General features: G+C 41.3%; 1 protein-coding gene across 1 annotated transcript in view; it reads right to left on the bottom strand.

Moving 5' to 3' along the window:
• The window catches only part of si:ch211-186j3.6 (neural-cadherin), a 1,133,875-nt gene that overhangs the window by 63,045 nt on the left and 1,046,354 nt on the right, over positions 1–24,476 (bottom strand). The window contains 1 exon segment of the mRNA XM_034183518.1: positions 15,768–15,948. Coding sequence (XP_034039409.1) covers positions 15,768–15,948 — 181 coding nt within the window.

Genomic DNA, 24,476 nt, shown 5'->3' with positions numbered 1-24,476 from the left:
TGCTTCAGAAATATAACTTGCCGCACTCTGAATGTACTATAACATAGGTATTGGAATTTTTTTTTTTTCCAGCAGACATCCAAGTGCACATCTGACCCACAACATCAGACCTGCAGCTACAACAAGCTTTCAGCTAAAACAGGATCAATGAATGTTTCATGACGACAGATTTGATATGTGATTTGAATTCTCCATGTTGCATATTGGCAAAAATCGACCCAGAATGCAGCTGGGTTTTTTTTTGGTACTCAGCCATACGGTGTCTATACAAGGTCTGTTAATAAAGTATCCGACCTTATTATTTTTTTCAAAAACCATATGGATTTGAATCATGTGTGCTTGCATCAGCCAAGCTTGAACCCTCGTGCGCATGCGTGAGTTTTTTCATGCCTGTCGGTTGCTTCATTCGCCTGTGAGCAGGCTTTGAGTGAGGTGTGGTCCACCCCACTCGTCTATTTTTTATTGCGAATAAATGTCTGAACGATTTGGATCTTTGCTGCATCAATTTTTTTCCAGAAACTGTAAGAGACCTCCAGGTGGACACCGTTCGAAAAATCAATATGGCTTTCAGGGACGATTTTATGGGGATTAAACAGATTAAGGAGTGTTACTGCCCCTTTAAGGACGGCCCACAACTGCTGAGAGCGCAGCGTGCTCCCAGCGCCGATGGACAGGCTGACACCCCGCACAAACAACCAGATCATTTCCAACGTGAAAGCTTTGTTGATCCAGGACCTCATCTGACTTTCACAAAAAGGCAGAAGATGTGGACATCAGCACTTTTCGGGCACATTCCACCATTACAGGAGTTTTTTTTTCATGGAAAAAGAAGCCGAGGGACGCGCCACGGAGCCGTTCATTACGCGGGACAAAACCACCTTGGTGTTGGTCTCACAGGATGGCTTAAAGGTGGATTTCAGACGGATTCCGGTTGCTTTCCAGTAGTGTGAATATCCGATTATGATTGTGCATGAGCTGAACATGCCAGAACATGTCCTGTGAGGCTTTATCACGGCGTTTCTTTTTGCCATGCAGCTCCGCCGCGACACGCGGAATTCCTCCGCCTTTGTTCCTCTTTCCATGACAAAAACTCCTGTAACAGTGAAATGTGCCGTTCATTTCTAAACTGGACGCTGTCTTGATCCGGTATGTCCTCTGACTAGCACAGGGATTGTGAAAAGACGTGGACATCAGCACTTCTTCGGCACATTAAGACAGACGTGCGGAGGAGTTTGGCGCATCGTGGTGCAGCTGCTCGGCGCAAAGAAACGCCGTGATGAAGCCTCACAGGATATGTTGGGGCTTGTCCAGCTCAAGCTCAATGTCTTGGATATTCACACGACAGAAAAGCAACCGGAATCTGTCTGAAAGCCACCTGAAAGCTGTCCTGAGAGACCAACACCGAGGTGGTTTTGTGCCGCGTCAAGAGCGGCACGGTGGCGCGTCCCTCGGCTTCTTTTTCCATGAAAAAAAAACTCCTGTAACGGTGGAATGTGCCGGAAAAAGTGCTGATGTCCACGTCTTTTCACAATAAAGGGGCAGTAACACCCCGTAATCTGTTTAATCCCCATAAAATCGTCCCTGAAAGCCATATGTATTGTATTGGAAAATTGAAATTGGTGGCTTAGTGGTTAGCACTGTAGCCTCACAGCGAGAAGGTCGTGGGTTCAATTCCTGTGGCCTTTCTGTGTGGAGTTTGCATGTTCTCTCCGTGTGCGCGTGGGTTTCCTCCGGGTGCTCCGGTTTCCTCCCACATCCAAAGACATGCGGGTTAGGTGGATTGGAATCTTTGAATTGTCCGTAGGTGGGTGTGTCTGTGTTTGTTTGTCTGTTTGTGGCCCTGCGACAGACTGGCGTCCTGTCCTGGGTGTACCCCGCCTCGCGCTCTATGACTGCTAGGATAGGCTCCAGCCCCCCGCGACCCTTAACTGGACTAAGCGGTAGAAGAATGAATGAATGATTGTTCGTTTTTTACTTTTGTATTTTGTACGATTTTAAAATCATTCCTTGAGGAATGATTGAGGTTGCTTCCTCAAATGTTCATAGGAATTTGCCACTATCGCCTGTGTTCTTGCTGTAGGGGTTGGTAAGGTTAGACCTTAATTGTGTGAAGGGCCTTGAGGCAGCTTTGTTGTGATTCGGCGCTATATAAATGAAATAAATTAAAATTCAACTGAAATTCCTCTATGGAAATAATAATAACTGCATCAGCATTTGTTTGATATTTCTCAGTATTTATAATAAGAATGATACAAAATCTGATGTACAGTATTACATTATCCACCCACCCCCCGCCCCCATTCAAGGTAAAATGTCCAACAATGTGACAAACAACACTTTGTTGCCAATCACAGTGATAAAGCTGTAAATCAAATACACTGAAACAACTCTGAAAAGTGATTTCAAGTGGTGGCAGAGACATGAAAATGTCACTTGTCAAACATACGAGGTCTGTTAGAAAAGTTTCCAACCTTTTTATTTTTTTCAAAAACTATATGGATTTGAATCATGTGCGCTTGCATCAGACAAGCTTGAACCTTTGTGCGCATGCATGAGTTTTTTCACGCCTGTCGGTTGCGTCATTCGCATGTGGGCAGGCTTTGAGTGAGCACTGGTCCAGCCCCCTCGTCGGATTTTCATTGTCAGGGAAATGGCTGACTGACTGCCGCTTTGCTCCATGAAAATTTTTTCAGAAACTGTGTGAGACAGCCAGGTGGAGACCATTCGGAAAATTCAGATGGCTTTCGGTGAAGATTCTATCAGCGTCACACAGATTAAGGAAGATTACAACTGGATTAAAGACGGCCCACAGTGGCTGAGGGCACGCCGTGCTTCGAGCGGCCATCGACAGGCTGAAATGATCAGATCATTTCCAAAGTGAAGGCTGTGTTGATCTGGGACGTTGTGTGACTACCAGAGAAATCGCAGAAAATGTGGACATCAGCACTTTTGCGGCACATTCAACTGTTACAGGAGATTTTGTAATGAAAGACGTGCGGAGGAATTTGCGCGTCGGGACGGAGCCTCTCATGGCGCACAACAAAAAACACCTCTGTGTTGGAAGTCTCACAGGACATGTTGTGGCATGCCCAGCTTGCCTCTACTGGTGGTTGGCTCTCACTGCGGTATTGTATCACTTCCTGTTCCGGAGCACAGCAGTGTTTTGCTGTATCTGTTAGCTGTTTAATCTGTGCAGTTAGATTGATCTAGTTACCTAGATAACGATTTGTTTCACAGTGTAATCTTCACGTGCCTTAACTAAAGCACTCCCTCTGCTGAATCACCTCTAAAATATTTACACATTATTCACTTTGTGTGTTTTTAGGAATTCGCTAGCTTAGCGCAGCTACTAGCTCTTAGCCGGTTTAGCATGGCAGCTTCTCCTGTCTCTCCTGCACTTTTCTGCTCTGGGTGTGAAATGTTTAGTTATTCCTCGGCCTCCTTTAGCAGTAACGGTACTTGTAATAAGTGTAGCTTATTTGTAGCTTTGGAGGCCAGGATGGGCGAATTGGAGACAGCTAGCCAGGCCCCTGTAGTCGGTGCGGACCAAGGTAGCTTAGCCGCCGTTAGTTTCCCTCTGGCAGATCCCGAGCAGCCGGGAAAGCAGGCCGACTGGGTGACTGTGAGGAGGAAGCGTAGTTCTAAACAGAAGCCCCATGTACACCACCAACCCGTTCACATTTCTAACCATTTTTCCCCACTCGGCGACACACCCGCCGAGGATCAAACTCTGGTTATTGGCGACTCTGTTTTGAGAAATGTTAAAGTTAGCGACACCAGCAACCATAGTCAATTGTCTTCCGGGGGCCAGAGCAGGCGACATTGAAGGAAATTTGAAACTGCTGGCTAAGGCTAAGCGTAAATTTGGTAAGATTGTAATTCACGTCGGCAGTAATGACACCTGGTTACGCCAATCAGAGGTCACTAAAATTAACATTGAATCGTGTGTAACTTTGCAAAAACAATGTCGGACTCTGTAGTTTTCTCTGGACCCCTCCCCAATCAAACCGGGAGTGACATGTTTAGCCGCATGTTCTCCTTGAATTACTGGCTGTCTGAGTGGTGTCCAAAAAATGAGGTGGGCTTCATACATAATTGGCAAAGCTTCTGGGGAAAACCTGGTCTTGTTAGGAGAGACGGCATCCATCCCACTTTGGATGGAGCAGCTCTCATTTCTAGAAATCTGGCCAATTTTCTTAAATCCTCCAAACCGTGACTATCCAGGGTTGGGACCAGGAAGCAGAGTTGTAGTCTTACACACCTCTCTGCAGCTTCTCTCCCCCTGCCATCCCCTCATTACCCCATCCCCGTAGAGACGGTGCCTGCTCCCAGACCACCAATAACCAGCAAAAATCTATTTAAGCATAAAAATTCAAAAAGAAAAAATAATATAGCACCTTCAACTGCACCACAGACTAAAACAGTTAAATGTGGTCTATTAAACATTAGGTCTCTCTCTTCTAAGTCCCTGTTAGTAAATGATATAATAATTGATCAACATATTGATTTATTCTGCCTTACAGAAACCTGGTTACAGCAGGATGAATATGTTAGTTTAAATGAGTCAACACCCCCGAGTCACACTAACTGCCAGAATGCTCATAGCATGGGCCGAGGCGGAGGATTAGCAGCAATCTTCCATTCCAGCTCATTAATTAATCAAAAACCCAGACAGAGCTTTAATTCATTTGAAAGCTTGACTCTTAGTCTTGTCCATCCAAATTGGAAGTCCCAAAAACCAGTTTTATTTGTTATTATCTATCGTCCACCTGATCGTTACTGTGAGTTTCTCTGTGAATTTTCAGACCTTTTGTCTGACTTAGTGCTTAGCTCAGATAAGATAATTATAGTGGGCAATTTTAACATCCACACAGATGCTGAGAATGACAGCCTCAACACTGCATTTAATCTATTATTAGACTCAATTGGCTTTGCTCAAAATGTAAATGAGTCCACCCACCACTTTAATCATATCTTAGATCTTGTTCTGACTTATGGTATGGAAATTGAAGACTTAACAGTATTCCCTGAAAACTCCCTTCTGTCTGATCATTTCTTAATAACATTTACATTTACTCTGATGGACTACCCAGCAGTGGGGAATAAGTTTCATTACACTAGAAGTCTTTCAGAAAGCACTGTAACTAGGTTTAAGGATATGATTCCTTCTTTATGTTCTCTAATGCCATATGCCAACACAGTGCAGAGTAGCTACCTAAACTCTGTAAGTGAGATAGAGTATCTCGTCAATAGTTTTACATCCTCATTGAAGACAACTTTGGATGCTGTAGCTCCTCTGAAAAAGAGAGCTTTAAATCAGAAGTGCCTGACTCCGTGGTATAACTCACAAACTTGCAGCTTAAAGCAGATAACCAGTAAGTTGGAGAGGAAATGGCGTCTCACTAATTTAGAAGATCTTCACTTAGCCTGGAAAAAGAGTCTGTTGCTCTATAAAAAAGCCCTCCGTAAAGCTAGGACATCTTAATACTCATCACTAATTGAAGAAAATAAGAACAACCCCAGGTTTCTTTTCAGAAAAAAATTACTCATAACCATCCCAAAGACGTATCGTTATCTTTGGCTGCTTTCAGTGATGCCGGTATGTATAGCTTATAGTTAGGGCTGGATCAGGTGACCCTGAACCATCCCTTAGTTATGCTGCTATAGACGTAGACTGCTGGGGGGTTCCCATGATGCACTGTTTCTTTCTCTTTTTGCTCTGTATGCACCACTCTGCATTTAATCATTAGTGATCGATCTCTGCTCCCCTCCACAGCATGTCTTTTTCCTGGTTCTCTCCCTCAGCCCCAACCAGTCCCAGCAGAAGACTGCCCCTCCCTGAGCCTGGTTCTGCTGGAGGTTTCTTCCTGTTAAAAGGGAGTTTTTCCTTCCCACTGTAGCCAAGTGCTTGCTCACAGGGGGTCGTTTTGACCGTTGGGGTTTTACATAATTATTGTATGGCCTTGCCTTACAATATAAAGCGCCTTGGGGCAACTGTTTGTTGTGATTTGGCGCTATATAAAAAAATTGATTGATTGATTGATTTGGTTAGACTCTTTCTCTCAGATTGTTCTGTCTGAGTTATTTTCATTAGTTACTTCATCCAAACCATCAACATGTCTATTAGACCCCATTCCTACCAGGCTGCTCAAGGAAGCCCTACCATTATTTAATGCTTCGATCTTAAATATGATCAATCTATCTTTATTAGTTGGCTATGTACCACAGGCTTTTAAGGTGGCAGTAATTAAACCATTACTTAAAAAGCCATCACTTGACCCAGCTATCTTAGCTAATTATAGGCCAATCTCCAACCTTCCTTTTCTCTCAAAATTCTTGAAAGGGTAGTTGTAAAACAGCTAACTGATCATCTGCAGAGGAATGGTCTATTTGAAGAGTTTCAGTCAGGTTTTAGAATTCATCATAGTACAGAAACAGCATTAGTGAAGGTTACAAATGATCTTCTTATGGCCTCAGACAATGGACTCATCTCTATGCTTTTTCTGTTAGACCTCAGTGCTGCTTTTGATACTGTTGACCATAAAATTTTATTACAGAGATTAGAGCATGCCATAGGTATTAAAGGCACTGCGCTGCAGTGGTTTGAAACATATTTATCTAATAGATTACAATTTGTTCATGTAAATGGGGAATCTTCTTCACAGACTAAGGTTAATTATGGAGTTCCACAAGGTTCTGTGCTAGGACCAATTTTATTCACTTTATACATGCTTCCCTTAGGCAGTATTATTAGACGGCATTGCTTAAATTTTCATTGTTACGCAGATGATACCCAGCTTTATCTATCCATGAAGCCAGAGGACACACACCAATTAGCTAAACTGCAGGATTGTCTTACAGACATAAAGACATGGATGACCTCTAATTTCCTGCTTTTAAACTCAGATAAAACTGAAGTTATTGTACTTGACCCCACAAATCTTAGAAACATGGTGTCTAACCAGATCCTTACTCTGGATGGCATTACCCTGACCTCTAGTAATACTGTGAGAAATCTTGGAGTCATTTTTGATCAGGATATGTCATTCAAAGCGCATATTAAACAAATATGTAGGACTGCTTTTTTGCATTTGCGCAATATCTCTAAAACTAGAAAGGTCTTGTCTCAGAGTGATGCTGAAAAACTAATTCATGCATTTTTTTCCTCTAGGCTGGACTATTGTAATTCATTATTATCAGGTTGTCCTAAAGGTTCCCTGAAAAGCCTTCAGTTAATTCAAAATGCTGCAGTTAGAGTACTAACGGGGACTAGAAGGAGAGAGCATATCTCACCCATATTGGCCTCTCTTCATTGGCTTCCTGTTAATTCTAGAATAGAATTTAAAATTCTTCTTCTTACTTATAAGGTTTTGAATAATCAGGTCCCATCTTATCTTAGGGACCTCATAGTACCATATCACCCCAATAGAGCGCTTCGCTCTCAGACTGCAGGCTTACTTGTAGTTCCTAGGGTTTGTAAGAGTAGAATGGGAGGCAGAGCCTTCAGCTTTCAGGCTCCTCTCCTGTGGAACCAGCTCCCAATTCAGATCAGGGAGACAGACACCCTCTCTACTTTTAAGATTAGGCTTAAAACTTTCCTTTTTGCTAAAGCTTATAGTTAGGGCTGGATCAGGTGACCCTGAACCCTCCCTTAGTTATGCTGCTATAGACTTAGACTGCTGGGGGGTTCCCATGATGCACTGAGTGTTTCTTTCTCTTTTTGCTCTGTATGCACCACTCTGCATTTAATCATTAGTGATTGATCTCTGCTCCCCTCCACAGCATGTCTTTTTCCTGATTCTCTCCCTCAGCCCCAACCAGTCCCAGCAGAAGACTGCCCCTCCCTGAGCCTGGTTCTGCCGGAGGTTTCTTCCTGTTAAAAGGGAGTTTTTCCTTCCCACTGTCGCCAAGTGCTTGCTCACAGGGGATCGTTTGACTGTTGGGGTTTTTACGTAATTATTGTATGGCCTTGCCTTACAATATAAAGTGCCTTGGGGCAACTGTTTGTTGTGATTTGGCGCTATATAAATAAAATTGATTGATTGATTGATTGTTACACAATTTCTTGGATACTCACTTGACTGAAAAGCCACTGAAAGCTGTCTGAATCTTCCGAATGGTTTCCAACATGGAGGTGTTTTTTGTTGTGCTGATGCAAGCGCACATGATTCAAATCCATATAGTTTTTGAAAAAAATAAAAAGGTCGGATACTTTTCTAACAGACCTCGTATGTAGCTGCAGTGGATAGACAGTTTCCCTCAAAGTCACACTGGGTTTGGCAATATAATTCCGTTTCTGCTTAATATGAGGACTGTTTTATATTAGTCGCTCTGTTCCTCTGCATCACAACGTGTCTCACTTCTATGGAAGTAAAACAAGGTTTAAAATCACATGCAGACATGATTCAGGGATTTTGCCTGCTCCATAGAACTGTCTGCAATTTAAAGCTGGAACTGAAAGTGATTTTCAAGTAAAATAAGTCATCACCAAAACTGTGCTGGAAATCTGTATCAATTAGAAATGAAACGCTTGTTATTTATGGTTTTGTGTTGCTTCTTTTAAAGGTCACAGTTTTATTGGCATATGACAAACAGACATGGCTGCAGAAGGTGGGCGGGATTATTGTGCTGTCGGGTTCAGCTTTCTGTTCCATGCTTGGGTTCATGGTGCGTAGGTGCTGAACACAGAACGCCTGCCAGTCATCCAGACAACAGCAGGCCCACTTCTATTTTCTCCACACACTCGGTGCTGCTCTTTACCCGTGACTGAGAGAAGTAGATGTGCTTTAGCAGCTTCAAAAATTTCCAACACCTGAAGAATTAGCATGTTTTTTTTTTTCCATCCACCAACCAGGTTATGATTTTGTTACCACTGATGTGGCTCTGAATCGAGCTGTAGGTCTTAATTAAATTAGGAAGTTGACATTAGAAGAACATCTTGTTTCATTTTTATCCCATTGTGGTTGTGCAAGAGGCAAATCGTGTCCAAATACTTATGGACCTGCTTGCATGTAATTGCAAGTGGCCAATATAAAACCAAGTTAAACAAAAAGCACTTTTACAGTAATACTAATGCAAACAGCAGCTGCGCATTAATCGACAGCAAACAAACGTGTGGATGTGCAGTTTGTGTTTCAGATCACTGCCTGAGTCAGTGATCGTGCACACGTCTTTGCTGCTATCACACAGGCGTGTCGGCCCCAATAGTCAGGTATAAACTCACCCAGGCTGAGGCCTGATGAAAACCTGTTAAGTACTGCGGCGAGAATGTGGTACGTGCGGCAATATCAGAGTTAAGAAGCCAATCTGAGCTTTACCAACCAAAAACTGAGAAAGACAGAATGCTGGAAAGAAAGTCGTTGCTGAAGAGATTGATGATGTGGGTGAGTGCATCCGAGCGGGAGGGAGTGAGATTAAAAGGCTACTCAGACTGAAAGGTTGAAAAGAATTCCTCAGATTAGTGGGTGCAGCTAAAAACACTTACTTTCTCAAACATTATTTTCTGCTGTAATATTTCAGATTAGCTGCTGACCATCTGAAAGTTCAAATGGTCTTTAGAGTTCGAATGGTCTGCAGAGCTCAAATATTGTGCAGCGCTTTTTAGATCTCAAATGGTCTACAGAGCTCAAATGGTCCCCTGAGCTCAAATAGTCTGCAGAGCTCAAATTCACTCAAAAATTCTTGAAAGGGTAGTTGTAAAACAGCTAACTGATCATCTGCAGAGGAATGGTCTATTTGAAGAGTTTCAGTCAGGTTTTAGAATTCATCATAGTACAGAAACAGCATTAGTGAAGGTTACAAATGATCTTCTTAAGGCCTCAGACAGTGGACTCATCTCTGTGCTTGTTCTGTTAGACCTCAGTGCTGCTTTTGATACTGTTGACCATAAAATTTTATTACAGAGATTAGAGCATGCCATAGGTATTAAAGGCACTGCGCTGCGGTGGTTTGAATCATATTTATCTAATTGAATACAATTTCTTCATGTAAATGGGGAATCTTCTTCACAGACTAAGGTTAATTATGGAGTTCCACAAGGTTCTGTGCTAGGACCAATTTTATTCACTTTATACATGCTTCCCTTAGGCAGTATTATTAGACGGCATTGCTTAAATTTTCATTGTTATGCAGATGATATCCAGCTTTATCTATCCATGAAGGCAGAGGACACACACCAATTAGCTAAACTGCAGGATTGTCTTACAGACATAAAGACATGGATGACCTCTAATTTCCTGCTTTTAAACTCAGATAAAACTGAAGTTATTGTACTTGACCCCACAAATCTTAGAAACATGGTGTCTAACCAGATCCTTACTCTGGATGGCATTACCCTGACCTCTAGTAATACTGTGAGAAATCTTGGAGTCATTTCAGATGCTCAGGATATGTCAGGATATGTCATTCAACGCGCATATTAAACAAATATGTAGGACTGCTTTTTTGCATTTACGCAATATCTCTAAAATTAGAGGTTTCTGCCGGAGGTTTCTTCCTGTTAAAAGGGAGTTTTTCCTTCCCACTGTCGCCAAGTGCTTGCTCACAGGGGGTCGTTTTGACCGTTGGGGTTTTTACGTAATTATTGTATGGCCTTGCCTTACAATATAAAGCACCTTGGGGCAACTGTTTGTTGTGATTTGGCGCTATATAAATAAAATTGATTGATAAATTGATTGAAATGGTCTTTATAGCTCAAGTGGTCTTTACAGCTCAGGTGGCCTGCAGAGTTCAAATGGCCATTAGAGCTACAATGATCTTTATCACTCAAATGGTCTTTAGAGCTCAAATGGTCTGGAGAGTTCCAGTGCTCTTTAGAGATCAAATGGTATTTAGAGCTTGTGTGGCTTTACAGCTCAGATGGTCTGCACAGCTCAAATTGTCTTTAAAACTTGAATAGTCTTTAGTGGTCAAATGGTCTTTAGAGCTCAAATATTCTGCAGATCTCGAATGGTGTGCAGAGCTCAAAATGGTCTTTACAGCTTCAATGGTCTTTAGAGCTCAAAATGGTCTTTAGAGCCCCAATGGCCTTTAGAGCTCAAGTGTACTTTTGAGCTCAAATGGTCTGCAGAGCTCAAATGGTCCACAGAGTTCAAATGACCTTTAGAGCTCCATTGCTCTTTAGCGCTCCAATTCTCTTTAGAGATCCAAAGGTCTTTAGAGCTCAAATGGTCTGCAGAGCTCAAATATTCTGCAGAGCTCAAATGGTGTTTAGAGCTCAAATGGTCTTTAGACCTCAAACATTCTGAAGAGCTCAAATGGTATTTAGATCTCAAATGCAGTGTAGGGCTCAAATCATGTTTAGAGCTCAAATCGTTTGCAGAGCTCCAAAAGTATGCAGAGTGTGAATGGTCTGCAGAGCTCAAATGGACTGTAGCCTTTAACAGCTTGTCAGATTATTACCATTTGAGCTCTGCATGCTACAAGAGAAGCATAAAAACTGCAGATGGAGGTAATTACTGTATTTATGCCACTGCCTAACAAGATAAACAAACAACATGTTTACATGTAAAAAATAAGGGATTCTGTCTAACAGCTGCAGCCATTTTAGACTATTTTGCTTTGTTGCCACCAAGTCAATGCCAGTTCTCTGATTGGATGTCAATCTGGAGGAACATAATGTTCAGTAACAGCATGCATGTCACATGTCAGGCGTGCACGTGCATCAGTCAGCCGTCATCGCTGCGTAACGGTGAAGACACTCCTGTGACATCTTACACTCAACTTCACTTCGGGGAAGTCTGATGAAACTAACGTAACACTGACGCAACCGAGACTGAAGACTCGGCGGAGTAAATGGTTCCTGCACTAAAACAAAATAAGCTGCTGTGTGACGCATGCTGTTTTTCACCTGTCAAAACCTTTTTTGGAAAATCTATGTAATAAATGTTATTTAAAAACTGCCTGTGCATGTGAGCGCGCTCCTGTGGAAGATTAGAACCCTGTCTCGCCCACAGAGCTGTGGCTCGGTCAGTGGGTCTGAGTCACTGTGATGTTGAATGCAGTGAACCGCGGCTGCTCTGCAGTATTTCTCCGCTCCAGACACAGCTGCGTGCACAACAACAGTGCTGAAATGATGACTCGGTGCATGTCTGAAGAAAATAACACCTTCAGCTCAAAGAGCAAACAGAAAAGAAAAAAAAAACCTGCACTTTACACATGCAGAACTTGTAGTGAAGTGAAACCAGCCTGGTTCTTCACAGTGAATTTAAACAAGTTTATTTAAAGTTTAGACTTTACAAGATTCATGGAGCTAATGAACAGCAGCTTGTTAACGTGAAGCTTTAACACGTGTGAAAAACAGCTGCAATATCTGCTGAGGGATCCTGCTGGGAGTTAGTGAACTTACAGTCAGCGGCTCTGCCGCCAGGAACCACAACATTTATCACAATAAAAACACTGTTTATTCACACACCCTAACATCAATATTTTGTGTGTGTGTGTGTGTGTGTGTGTGTGGCATTGAATGTCAGGAGGAAGTCTGCAGGCGGAATTATTAACCCAATCAGAAAAAGTGCTGGTACAGCCCCAAATCAGAAAAAAAGTTGGGATGCACATTTACTTTGACTTCTATTTGATTGGAGACTATATGAAACCTTCATACATTTTCTAGTCAACTTCATTTAATTTGCTAATATTCATCCATTCCTGTCTTTCATGCCTGCAACACATTCCAAAAAAAGTTGGAACGCTAAAGCATTTACCACTTTGTAATGGTGCCATTCTTTTTCTGAACACTTAAAAAGACATTTAGACCTTGAAGATACAAAGCGATCAAGTATTTTAGGTGTTATTTTGTTCCATTCTTCCTGCAAACACATCTTACGGCGTGCAGGACAGGTCATGACTGCACATAGGCCAGACCAGTATCTGTACTCTCGTCTTCTGCAGCCATGTCTTTCTAATGTGTGCAGAATATGTTTTTGCATTGTCTTGTTGAAAAATGCATGGACGTCCATGGAAAAGATGCCATCATAAAGGCAGCTCTCCAGCCCATCCTCACTACTTGTACAGTTTTTATGAAGGAGTCTGGATTTATTTTTTGCACATCAACTGTTAATTGAGTTTTGTTTTGTGTCTTTTTACAGAATTCGGGGAAAGAGTCAACGTTATATTTCATGTCATTATGAGTGTGAACGTAAAGCATCCATTTATAATGCAGCAGATAAGAGAATATTTAGAGCGGAATCCTGCAAATGGTGATACAAGCATCAAATTCGTCACAAATACTCCTTAGGGCCCTGTCCCACTGGGGAGAGGATTAATTGAGCATGAATTGAGTATACAAAGTACGGGCATTCATTGTCGTCTGCAACAAAAATGGCCAAAAATGACAAATGTCCCAGTATGAATTACGGATATATTAATAATATATAGCGAATATATGATGAACAATCACACATGTATGACGCATGTAGTGAGGAAACGGATCAGACGCATTGCGATTATCACGTAAGTATTACGGGTGTATTATGATGCATCGCGCACGTGTTGCGCGTACACGGCATCTGCATTGTAGTCATGAATGAAGCACACTCCGGCCGTCGGCATCACTATTCACACCAACAACACAGCCTCTGGAGCAATAGCTGGACTTGGACAAGTTGACTGGAGTAAACAAGCAGTGAACAGGGCGAGTGGGTGACGTCAGCGGATCGCATCAAAGCGCAGCTCGTCTGAATGATTATAACAAGAAGTTAAATCTGTTCTAAACATAGGAATAAATATTGTAACAGCTGCAGACAAGAAGGAAAAAACACACAACTGTTTTGTCAAGCCGTGACAATGTAAACAAGTCAAATAATTACCCTTTTAGATGGCTCAAAATGCTTTCTGCAGCTGGAGCTTCCTCTGTGATTCAGGAGGTGATTAGAGCCATTTTCAACAGCCAATTTGCAGAATAAAATGATTAATCCGCCACAAAATAATTATTTTATATAGGCAGCATCCAGCGCAGAGTACATGGCAGCCGGTAGAACAAAGAATGGCGTCCAGCTGTGAACACAGCACATCTGATTTGCATCCGATGCAAATCAGATGCAAAGCAGACGTAATAAAAATGCTTTATTCGTGGCCAATCTGTATGCAGTCGCTACAACTTATTTAAGTTCATGATGTGGACATGATGGGCAGGCAAAATATCTGTTTACACACTGTCCCAGTCCGCTGCCAAGCCGCAGATCACTGTCAGTTGCGGATATCAGCAGATGACGGCGAATATACAGCGCACAGATTGAGTATGTATTGTGTATGTATTGAGTATGTATGGAGTATGTAAGGCGGATGTCATCCACAGCCAAAATTTTGTGCAGCTCAAAAATCCTGGTAATGGAGAAAAGTGCCTCTGTGGATAATTGCGGACGTGTGCGGGTGTCGGCCGACTCATACAAGCATGTTTCACGCATATTGCGGATGCTAGGTGAAAATGAGCCAATTTTGTGCGCAATCCATACACAAATCCTCCTAAACACCAGTGGGACAGGGCCCTTATAGACATCACTCTTTTGAAATAACCGACTGGCCACTTGAATTTTCAATAGGTAGCCAGGTAGGGGTCAATTGAAGAATTACACAGGGGTGAAATTGAAAAGATGCTCCAATCATATAGGAAACTACACCACATTATTTGCCTGATCATAAAGATTCCAAAAAAGGTATAGTTTGGACAATCTATGACTGAATGTTCTGGAGTTATGGGGTAAAAACAGCAAAAACGGTGACAAAGATCAATTTCAGTTTGTACAGGGGTCAAAAGTAAAATTTGCTCCAATTTTGGTAAAATGTGTTGCACATTATTAGTTGAGTTAACAGGGTTTTAAAAAGGAATATTTTGGACCATGTGTCATGCTTAGTTATCATGTTACAGGGTGACATACAGTATGTGACATGTCATAGAATCCAATGGACGTCGACCTTGTTTGACCTTTACTTTGGAGACCAAGCATATTAGCTCAACCAATAATTTGCATCACGTTTTACCAAAATTGAATCACCTTTAACTTTTGACCCCAGTACAAACTGAAATTGACCTTTGTCACCATTCTTGCTGTTTTTACCACATAACTCCAGAACATTCAGTCATAGACTGTCCAAACTATACCTTTTTGGAATCGTTATGATCAGACAAATAATGTGGTGTAATTTTCAATTTGATTGGAACATTTTAAAATTTTGACCCCTGTGTAATTCTTCAAATGACCCCTACCTGGCTGTCTATTGAAAATTCAAGTGGCCAGTCAGTTTTTTCAAAAGAGTTCATGTCTAAGGTGCATTTGTGCTGAATTTGATGCTTGTATCACCATTTGAAGGACTGTTTTAGTTATCTGCTGCACTATTAAGAACATCACTGCAACTCACACACACACACACACACACACACACACTCACTCATCTTCCACTGCTTAGTCCAATCAAGGGTCACAGGGGGCTGGAGCCTATCCCAGCAGTCATAGAGCGTGAGGCGTGGTACACCCAGGACAGGACGCCAGTCTGTTGCAGGGACACAAACAGACAAACATACACATTCACACCCACTCGCACACCTACGGACAATTTAAAGATTCCAATCCACCTAACCCGCATGTCTTTGGACGTGGGAGGAAACCGGAGCACCCGGAGGAAACCCGTGAACATGCAAACTCCACACAGAAAGGTCACAGGCGGAAATTGAACCCATGACCTTCTTGCTGTGAGGCAACAGTGCTTACCACTAATCCACCGTGCTGCCCATCACTGCAAATGTGTTCAGGAATTGTTTTTTTTTTGGTTACCTGCACTCGTGCACCCTCCACAGGTCCACACATTTGAAGGGGGGGCTGCACTGGTTCCTTTTGCAGGAGTCAGACAAGCAGCCCACAGACAGTCCCTGCATGCTGACCTGAGAGACCCCATCTCTCGGCTGACTGTCCAGTGGCATGTAACGCCCGTTGAGGCGCAAGTCCCTCATGCAACCTGCAGAAAGAATAAAGGAAGAGAGAGTGTAAGAGAAAAGAGAAGGACCGCCAAGTATTTTCACTTTCTTCAAGGAAAAACTCTCCTGACGTAACTGACAGGACAAAAACATCTGCACCATTTAGATTTTCTTAAAAACCACATGTGAAACTTCCACAACAGTTTTGCCAGAAGGTACATGGGAGACTCACACTTTGATTTGATCTTTTTTTTCCCCTTCAGAGTTATCTAGGTGTCTTGGTGGCTTCCATCACTTGTCTCCTTCTTGCAGGGTCCAGACAGATGTACCACATCGTACCACACTGTTTGTATTTTATGACTGATATAAATGAATTCCAATAAAATGTGGAAAGAAACCAGCTCAAATCCTGATTATTTTTATCAAAAAACTTGTCCGATTATTTGTGGACTTGGAAACTGGAAGGACTGCATAGAAAATGTCTGCATTTCCTAAATAGCTTGTGATTTTTTTATTTGTTAAAGTGCTTGAATTAAAGCTGAGAGATGAAGCTACAGGAACATCTGGATTGTTTCACTTCAACTCACTCGACTGCAGTTTTGCCTGCAGAGTTTTTAATCATGCATGTAGCAGTGATACAGGTTCTTCAACCGTGAGCAGCTTCACTTCACACTCCACACCACAGCGTGTAAATTCTGGTGAATAAGCCGCCTTGCACTAGATACTTTGCGGTGCTCTGTTGTGTTTGATTGTGTCAAGGTTCTTGCTTCTATGAGAAATTGTAAGTCTGAGCTGCGAGGTTTGCACGCATGTTTGACACTGCAGAATGTCGTACGCGGCGTGCTGATGGCTGTCGTCTTTACACGCCACCACCTCATTGACTTACACTCCTCAGATGTTACCAAACACCAGAAAACACAACGCCGGCTGCTGAAAAACGCTGCACACGGTTACAAAGCATGAGTCCAGCAAAAAAAAAAAACAAAAGAAAAAACACGGTAGTCCAAAAATGTTACAGACGTGCTCAAAAGGATCGGAAATACATCAACCTCAAATGCCGCAGGGCATTTTTGAAACCTGCTGACAAACGAGATCTAACAACCACTTGAGGAGTTACAAGGTGTCCTTGAGGACTCAGGCTCAAGGGCACCTTGGTAATTACCCATGTCCAATCCGGGAATAGAACTGAGGATGCTCTGGTCACATGTCTGGCTCAGTAACCTGCAGGCGGCCCCTTCCCATAAATGATAAATTTTGTTCTGCTTTTGCTTACAGTTAACACACTTAAAGTCTTCGTTTTCATCCTGCTATCTACGGCGCATGTGGGTCATTTCACAGTAAATGACTATTTTGTGTCCTGCCTAATAGAAGCCCTAAAAGATAAGTTTATTTTTTTCTTCAGGTTCATAATTAGTTTAAATATGATGTAGAAGGCATATTCATAAAAAATGAACCCAAATAAAGACCCCTCTCATGATTAATAATTTTAACATGATGAATTGAAATCAAAGTTGAATGAAAAATGGTGATGTCCCCAACCCTTGGTTGAAAATTAAGCTGAGTTCTATTCAGAGATTTCTTACATTTTATAAACAAAACTATCATTTTTGAGTTGAATAATGATGGTAATTCACACACCGCTGCATTAAGTATGCAATTCCTCCTATTTTCTTAGCATTATATTTTCCCATTGTTACCTATGTTCCCTAAGGTCTGATGTCAGTGCTGTTACCAAACAATAAGTTTTCCATTGCTGAAAGACAAAAGCCTCCCTCAGTTCCTCGCTTAACCAAAAGGTGGCTCTCACTGTCATTAACTTTGGGGGGAAGTTCAAAATGGCAGCCAGATATTCTGACCAGTATATTTATTGTAAATCAGTCATTTTACTGTGCTATTAGCTTTGTTGACATAGGTATTGACAAAAGTTGCATATCGGTGCACAGAGGCACAAATACCGCCTAACTGTAGGCAAAAATATGCACACTAAAGTACATGGCTCATGCATGGCATGTGTTTTTCCAGGTTTTTGTCAGTGCTGTTACCATAGGTGCTGTTACTGTCCTCCAGGTAACAGCAAGGCAAAGCTATCTGCTAAAAGTACAAATTTGTATTCAGTGCACTGTTTAGCTGTGAAATATTATATCTATATTTTTTACATCAATATTAATTGATGTTTCAGTCAAGATAATAAAAAAAAACTAATTTGATCATTTACCTGTATAGGAAAATTACAAATGACCCATTTACTCTGAGTACGTAAATCACTCACAGAATCGTCTCCACAATTCAAATTTTGGATTGACCACACAATTTTGCACTGGTTATCTGGGCCCGAAGTATTTTAGTGGTCATCTCTCAACCTTTGTTGACTTTGTATTTGTTACATATCCAATATCCAAAAAAAAATAAAATAAAATCATTTATCTCCCAAAGAGGACATAACCCCAGAATATGTTTATGTCTGTGGAAAAATAGACATTTTTGTTGTTACTGTACTGTGTTTAAATAGGAGTCATTATGTGTGAAGTCAGCTTGTGTTTCTTATTTTACCTTGTGTATCGGCTGCTATTGTCTTCTGCTCACGTCTCATTCCTCCTCTCTTTGGTTTGAACAGACATTCCTGCACACGCACACCGTCTGTCACGGCTGCTTCATTTGAAGGAAAATAAACACATGCATTGTCTCTTTCTGCCGCTGGCGAAGCTGTCTACATCTCCAACACCACCTTCTCTCTTCAGACTTTCAGTTTTATCACAGAAACTCTTCTGGAGAGTTCGGAGGACCACTGGGATTTGCAATAAAACAGATTACTACTTCACTGACCTTTAGATCATCATCTGGTTGTGTACACAATAAATCTAATGGAAATTTGTCAGGGTTAGATTTCCTGTGCTTGAATTTTCGCAATGTTGGTACTGGTGTTAATTCAACTCAGGTATTATTTTAATTTCATTCATGGACATCAATCAATCAATCAATTTTATTTATATAGCGCCAAATCACAACAAACAGTTGCCCCAAGGCACTTTATATTGTAAGGCAAGGCCATACAATAATTATGTAAACCCCAACGGTCAAAATGACCCCCTGTGAGCAAGCACTTGGCTACAGTGGGAAGGAAAAACTCCCTTTTAACAGGAAGAAACCTCCAGCAGAACCAGGCTCAGGGAGGGGCAGTCTTCTGCTGGGACTGGTTGGGGCTGAGGGAGAAAACCAGGAAAAAGACATATGACATGTGAGAAATGAGGTAAAAGTGTTCTCAGGGTTCATTCAAACCTCAAATCGGAGTTACTGTCTCGAACACCTGTTTCCCGTGTTTGGACCACACCAACAACTTTGACATGTTGGACAAAAGTATTTAGTGAAGATTCTTCTCCGTTGTGCCATTTTGTTATCTCGTATGTTCCACTCAAAGAGACAATCAAGGAAGATGTGCACGTTCATAAACTCGCTAAATTCTCCACACAAAGTGTTTTCTTCCTCACTCTTCAGCCTTTAGAGCGTTCATCTGCCAGATTTCTGAATGATGTCCTCCATTCAGGCAAAAAAGCACAATAAGTCACTGCGCCCTTGGAGGAAAATCATTAAAAGTCACAACACTAACAATAACAGCATTCAAAAAGTAACAAGGTAGATTTACAGTTGATTCAAAGTGTACACTCATTTTCTTTTACTGTTTAATAACTACAATTTATCTGCTGTGAAGAGATTCATTATTTTGATAAATAATGGTTGCATTCTTGTAGAATTTCTATGATTTCCAGGATGTTATTTATTTTTTTTAATGGTTACTAAATAAAAAATAAAAAACAAAAAACACTTCTTTTTTTTTTTACCAGCTTAGTCTTTGTAAGAAAACAAACACAGTCTGAGAAACACTTATGACTATAAGGAATGCAAAATGATCAGAGCTAGTTACGAGAATGGGGCAATAATCTGGACAAATGTCACCATGCACGAATGTTTTACCCAAGGCCAAAATATGGCCACTGGGTATTGCGAAGACTTGGCATCCATCCGTCCATCTGTCTGCCTGTCCATCCATCCATATTTTCATTTGTCCATCTTGCTCAGCATAAGTCCAGTCCTATTACTGCCAGGGTCTTTAAATTCACAGGGAACATTCTTAGGACATAGACCTTGGCCAAGTTTAAATATGGCTAACCTTGACCTATTTCAAGAGGTCAAAAGGTCACATTCTCATACAGCTGAGGGCATTTTAGCCTTGCATTTTAATATATATATCTATAAATATAAAAGGAAATCTATGTATGTGTGTATGTGTGTGGCACGGTTTGTGTTCGCTATGCACTGCCACAGTAATTAAGCAATCTATATATATATATATATATATATATATATATGTATGGTTTATGGTCTTGACTCTCGATGCCAATCACAGCTGGTCTGCTCTGTGTAAGCCTGATCTTGTCAGCTAAGCAGTGCGGGATGTGGTTGGTACTTGGATAGGAGACCTCTTCGGAGCACCAGTGGCTGTGTAACTGGAGTTGCGTCAGAAAAGGCATCCGGCATAAAACTTATGCCAAATTCCAAAGCGGATCTGGCTGTATCAGCTGTGGTGATCTTGAACAAAACAGGAACAGCCAAATGGACAACAATAACTCTTGATGCCTATCAAGGTTTCCCCCACCACTATACTGGTCTGACGTGCCACCAGTCAAAGCCACTGATGCTAAGCTACAAGCAACAGCAAGCGATGACTTGCCGTTCAATTTCAATCAGATTGAGTGTTTTACAGCTTCAAGAGGCAACGGTCACTGTGCAGCCTGCTAGGCGGGGCCAAAGTAGACCAGAGGTCTAATACCGAACATTTTCAGCCTTATGTCAGTTGGTTGTTCTCTCATACAAAATAATTCAACATGGAGGAATACCTGCTGAAACAGCTGATTTCTGCATAAAATCTAATATGTTTCTCATATACAAGGTCTGTTAGAAAACTATCCAACCTTTTTATTTTTTAAAAAACTATATGGATTTGAATCATGTGCGCTTGCATCAGCCAAGCTTGAACCTTTGTGCGCATGTGTGAGTTTTTTCATGCCTCTCGGTTGCGTCATTCGCCTGTGGGCAGGCTTTGAGTGAGCACTGGTCCACCCCCCGCGTCAGATTTTCATTGTCAGGAAAATGGCTGCGCGACTGAAGCAGCGCTGAATCAAATTTTTCCAGAAACTGTGAGAGACAGCCAGGTGGAAACCATTCAGAAGATGAAAAAACTCACGCATGCGCACGAAGGTTCAAGCTTGGCTGATGCAAGCGCACATGATTCAAATCCATATAGTTTTTAAAAAAAATAAAAAGGTTGGATAGTTTTCTAACAGACCTCGTATTTTGCAAAACCTCTGAAGTGATTTACAAGACATCTTACAAAGATGTTAGCGTGCACACTCTGGGATTGTGCATCAAGCTACAAAGGCAACTGCTTGTCACAGTCATTTGTACTGAATGTACTGAACAACTCCACCACAGACTAAAACAGTTAAATGTGGTCTTTTAAACATTAGGTCTCTCTCTCTTCTAAGTCCCTGTTAGTAAATGATATAACGATCAACATATTGATTTATTCTGCCTTACAGAAACCTGGTTACAGCAGGATGAATATGTTAGTTTAAATGAGTCAACACCCCCGAGTCACACTAACTGTCAGAATGCTCGTAGCACGGGCCGAGGCGGAGGATTAGCAGCAATCTTCCACTGCAGCTTATTAATTAATCAAAAACCCAGACAGAGCTTTAATTCATTTGAAAGCTTGACTCTTAGTCTTGTCCATCCAAATTGGAAGTCCCAAAAACCAGTTTTATTTGTTATTATCTATCGTCCACCTGGTCGTTACTGTGAGTTTCTCTGTGAATTTTTGAACCTTTTGCCTGACTTAGTGCTTAGCTCAGACAAGATAATTATAGCGGGCGATTTTAACATCCACACAGATGCTGAGAATGACAGCCTCAACACTACATTTAATCTATTGTTAAACTCGATTGGCTTTGCTCAAAATGTAAATGAGTCCACCCACCACTTTAATCATACCTTAGATCTTGTTCTGACATATGGTATGGAAATTGAAGACTTAACAGTATTCCCTGAAAACCCCCTTCTGTCTGATCATTTCTTAATAACATTTACATTTACTCTGATGGACTACCCAGCAGTGGGGAATAAGTTTCATTACAGTAGAAGTCTTTCAGAAAGCACTGTAACTAGGTTTAAGGATATGATTCCTTCTTTATGTTCTCCAATGCCATATACCAACACAGGGCAGAGTAGCTACCTAAACTCTGTGAGTGAGATAGATTATCTCGTCAATAGTTTTTGTATCCTCTTTGAGGACAACTTTGGATGCTGTAGCTCCTCTGAAAAAGAGAACCTTAAATCAGAAGTGCCTGACTCCGTGGTATAACTCACAAACTCGCAGCTTAAAGCAGATAACCCGTAAGTTGGAGAGGAAATGGCGTCTCACTAATTTAGAAGATCTTCACTTAGCCTGGAAAAAGAGTCTGTTGCTCTATAAAAAAGCCCTCCGTAAAGCTAGGACATCTTACTACTCATCACTAATTGAAGAAAATAAGAACAACCCCAGGTTTCTTTTCAGCATTGTAGCCAGGCTGACAAAGAGTCAGAGCTCTATTGAGCCGAGTATTCCTTTAACTTTAACTAGTAACGACTTCATGACTTTCTTTGCTAATAAAATTTAACTATTAGAGAAAAAAATTACTCATAACCATCCCAAAGACATATAGTTCTCTTTGGCTGCTTTCAGTGATGTCGGTATTTGGTTAGACTCTTCTCTCCGATTGTTCTGTCTGAGTTATTTTCATTAGTTACTTCCTCCAAACCATCAACATGTCTATTAGACCCCATTCCTACTAGGCTGCTCACGGAAGCCCTACCATTAATTAATGCTTCGGTCTTAAATATGATCAATCTATCTTTATTAGTTGGCTATGTACCACAGGCTTTTAAGGTGGCAGTAATTAAACCATTACTTAAAAGCCATCACTTGACCCAGCTATCTTAGCTAATTATAGGCCAATCTCCAACCTTCCTTTTCTCTCAAAAATTCTTGAAAGGGTAGCTGTAAAACAGCTAACTGATCATCTGCAGAGGAATGGTCTATTTGAAGAGGTTCAGTCAGGGTTTAGAATTCATCATAGTACAGAAACAGCATTAGTGAAGGTTACAAATGATCTTCTTATGGCCTCAGACAGTGGACTCATCTCTGTACTTGTTCTGTTAGACCTCAGTGCTGCTTTTGATACTGTTGACCATAAAATTTTATTACAGAGATTAGAGCATGCTATAGGTATTAAAGGCACTGCGCTGTGGTGGTTTGAATCATATTTATCTAATAGATTACAATTTGTTCATGTAAATGGGGAATCTTCTTCACAGACTAAGGTTAATTATGGCGTTCCACAAGGTTCTGTGCTAGGACCAATTTATTCACTTTATACATGCTTCCCTTAGGCAGTATTATTAGACAGCATTGCTTAAATTTTCATTGTTACGCAGATGATACCCAGCTTATCTATCCATGAAGCCAGAGGACACACACCATTTAGCTAAACTGCAGGAATGTCTTTCAGACATAAAGACATGGATGACCTCTAATTTCCTGCTTTTAAATTCAGATAATACTGAAGTTATTGTACTTGGCCCCACAAATCTTAGAAACATGGTGTCTAACCAGATCCTTACTCTGGATGGCATTACCCTGACCTCCAGTAATACTGTGATAAATCTTGGAGTCATTTTTGATCAGGATATATCGTTCAATGCGCATATTAAACAAATATGTAGGACTGCTTTTTTGCATTTGCGCAATATCTCTAAAATTAGAAAGGTCTTGTCTCAGAGTGATGCTGAAAAACTAATTCATGCATTTATTTCCTCTAGGCTGGACTATTGCAATTCATTATTATCAGGTTGTCCTAAAAGTTCTCTAAAAAGCCTTCAGTTAAATTCAAAATGCTGCAGCTAGAGTACTGACAGGGACTAGAAGGAGAGAGCATATCTCACCCATATTGGCTTCTCTTCATTGGCTTCCTGTTAATTCTAGAATAGAATTTAAAATTCTTCTTCTTACTTATAAGGTTCTGAATAATCAGGTCCCATCTTATCTTAGGGACCTCATAGTACCATATCACCCCAATAGAGCGCTTCGCTCTCAGACTGCAGGCTTACTTGTAGTTCCTAGGGTTTGTAAGAGTAGAATGGGAGGCAGAGCCTTCAGTTTTCCATCTCCTCTCCTCTGGAACCAGCTCCCAATTCGGATCAGGGAGACAGACACCCTCTCTACTTTTAAGATTAGGCTTAAAACTTTCCTTTTTGCTAAAGCTTATAGTTAGGGCTGGATCAGGTGACCCTGAACCATCCCTTAGTTATGCTGCTATAGACTTAGACTGCTGGGGGGTTCCCATGATGCACTGTGTGTTTCTTTCTCTTTTTGCTCTGTATGCACCACTCTGCATTTAATCATTAGTGATTGATCTCTGCTCTCCTCCACAGCATGTCTTTTTCCTGATTCTCTCCCTCAGCCCCAACCAGTCCCAGC

This window comes from Thalassophryne amazonica, chromosome 2 (genome assembly GCF_902500255.1).
Source record: "Thalassophryne amazonica chromosome 2, fThaAma1.1, whole genome shotgun sequence".
NCBI lineage: Eukaryota > Metazoa > Chordata > Actinopteri > Batrachoidiformes > Batrachoididae > Thalassophryne > Thalassophryne amazonica.
The sequence above is the reverse complement of the archived record's forward strand: the minus strand, read 5'-3'. Positions and strand labels throughout refer to the sequence as shown.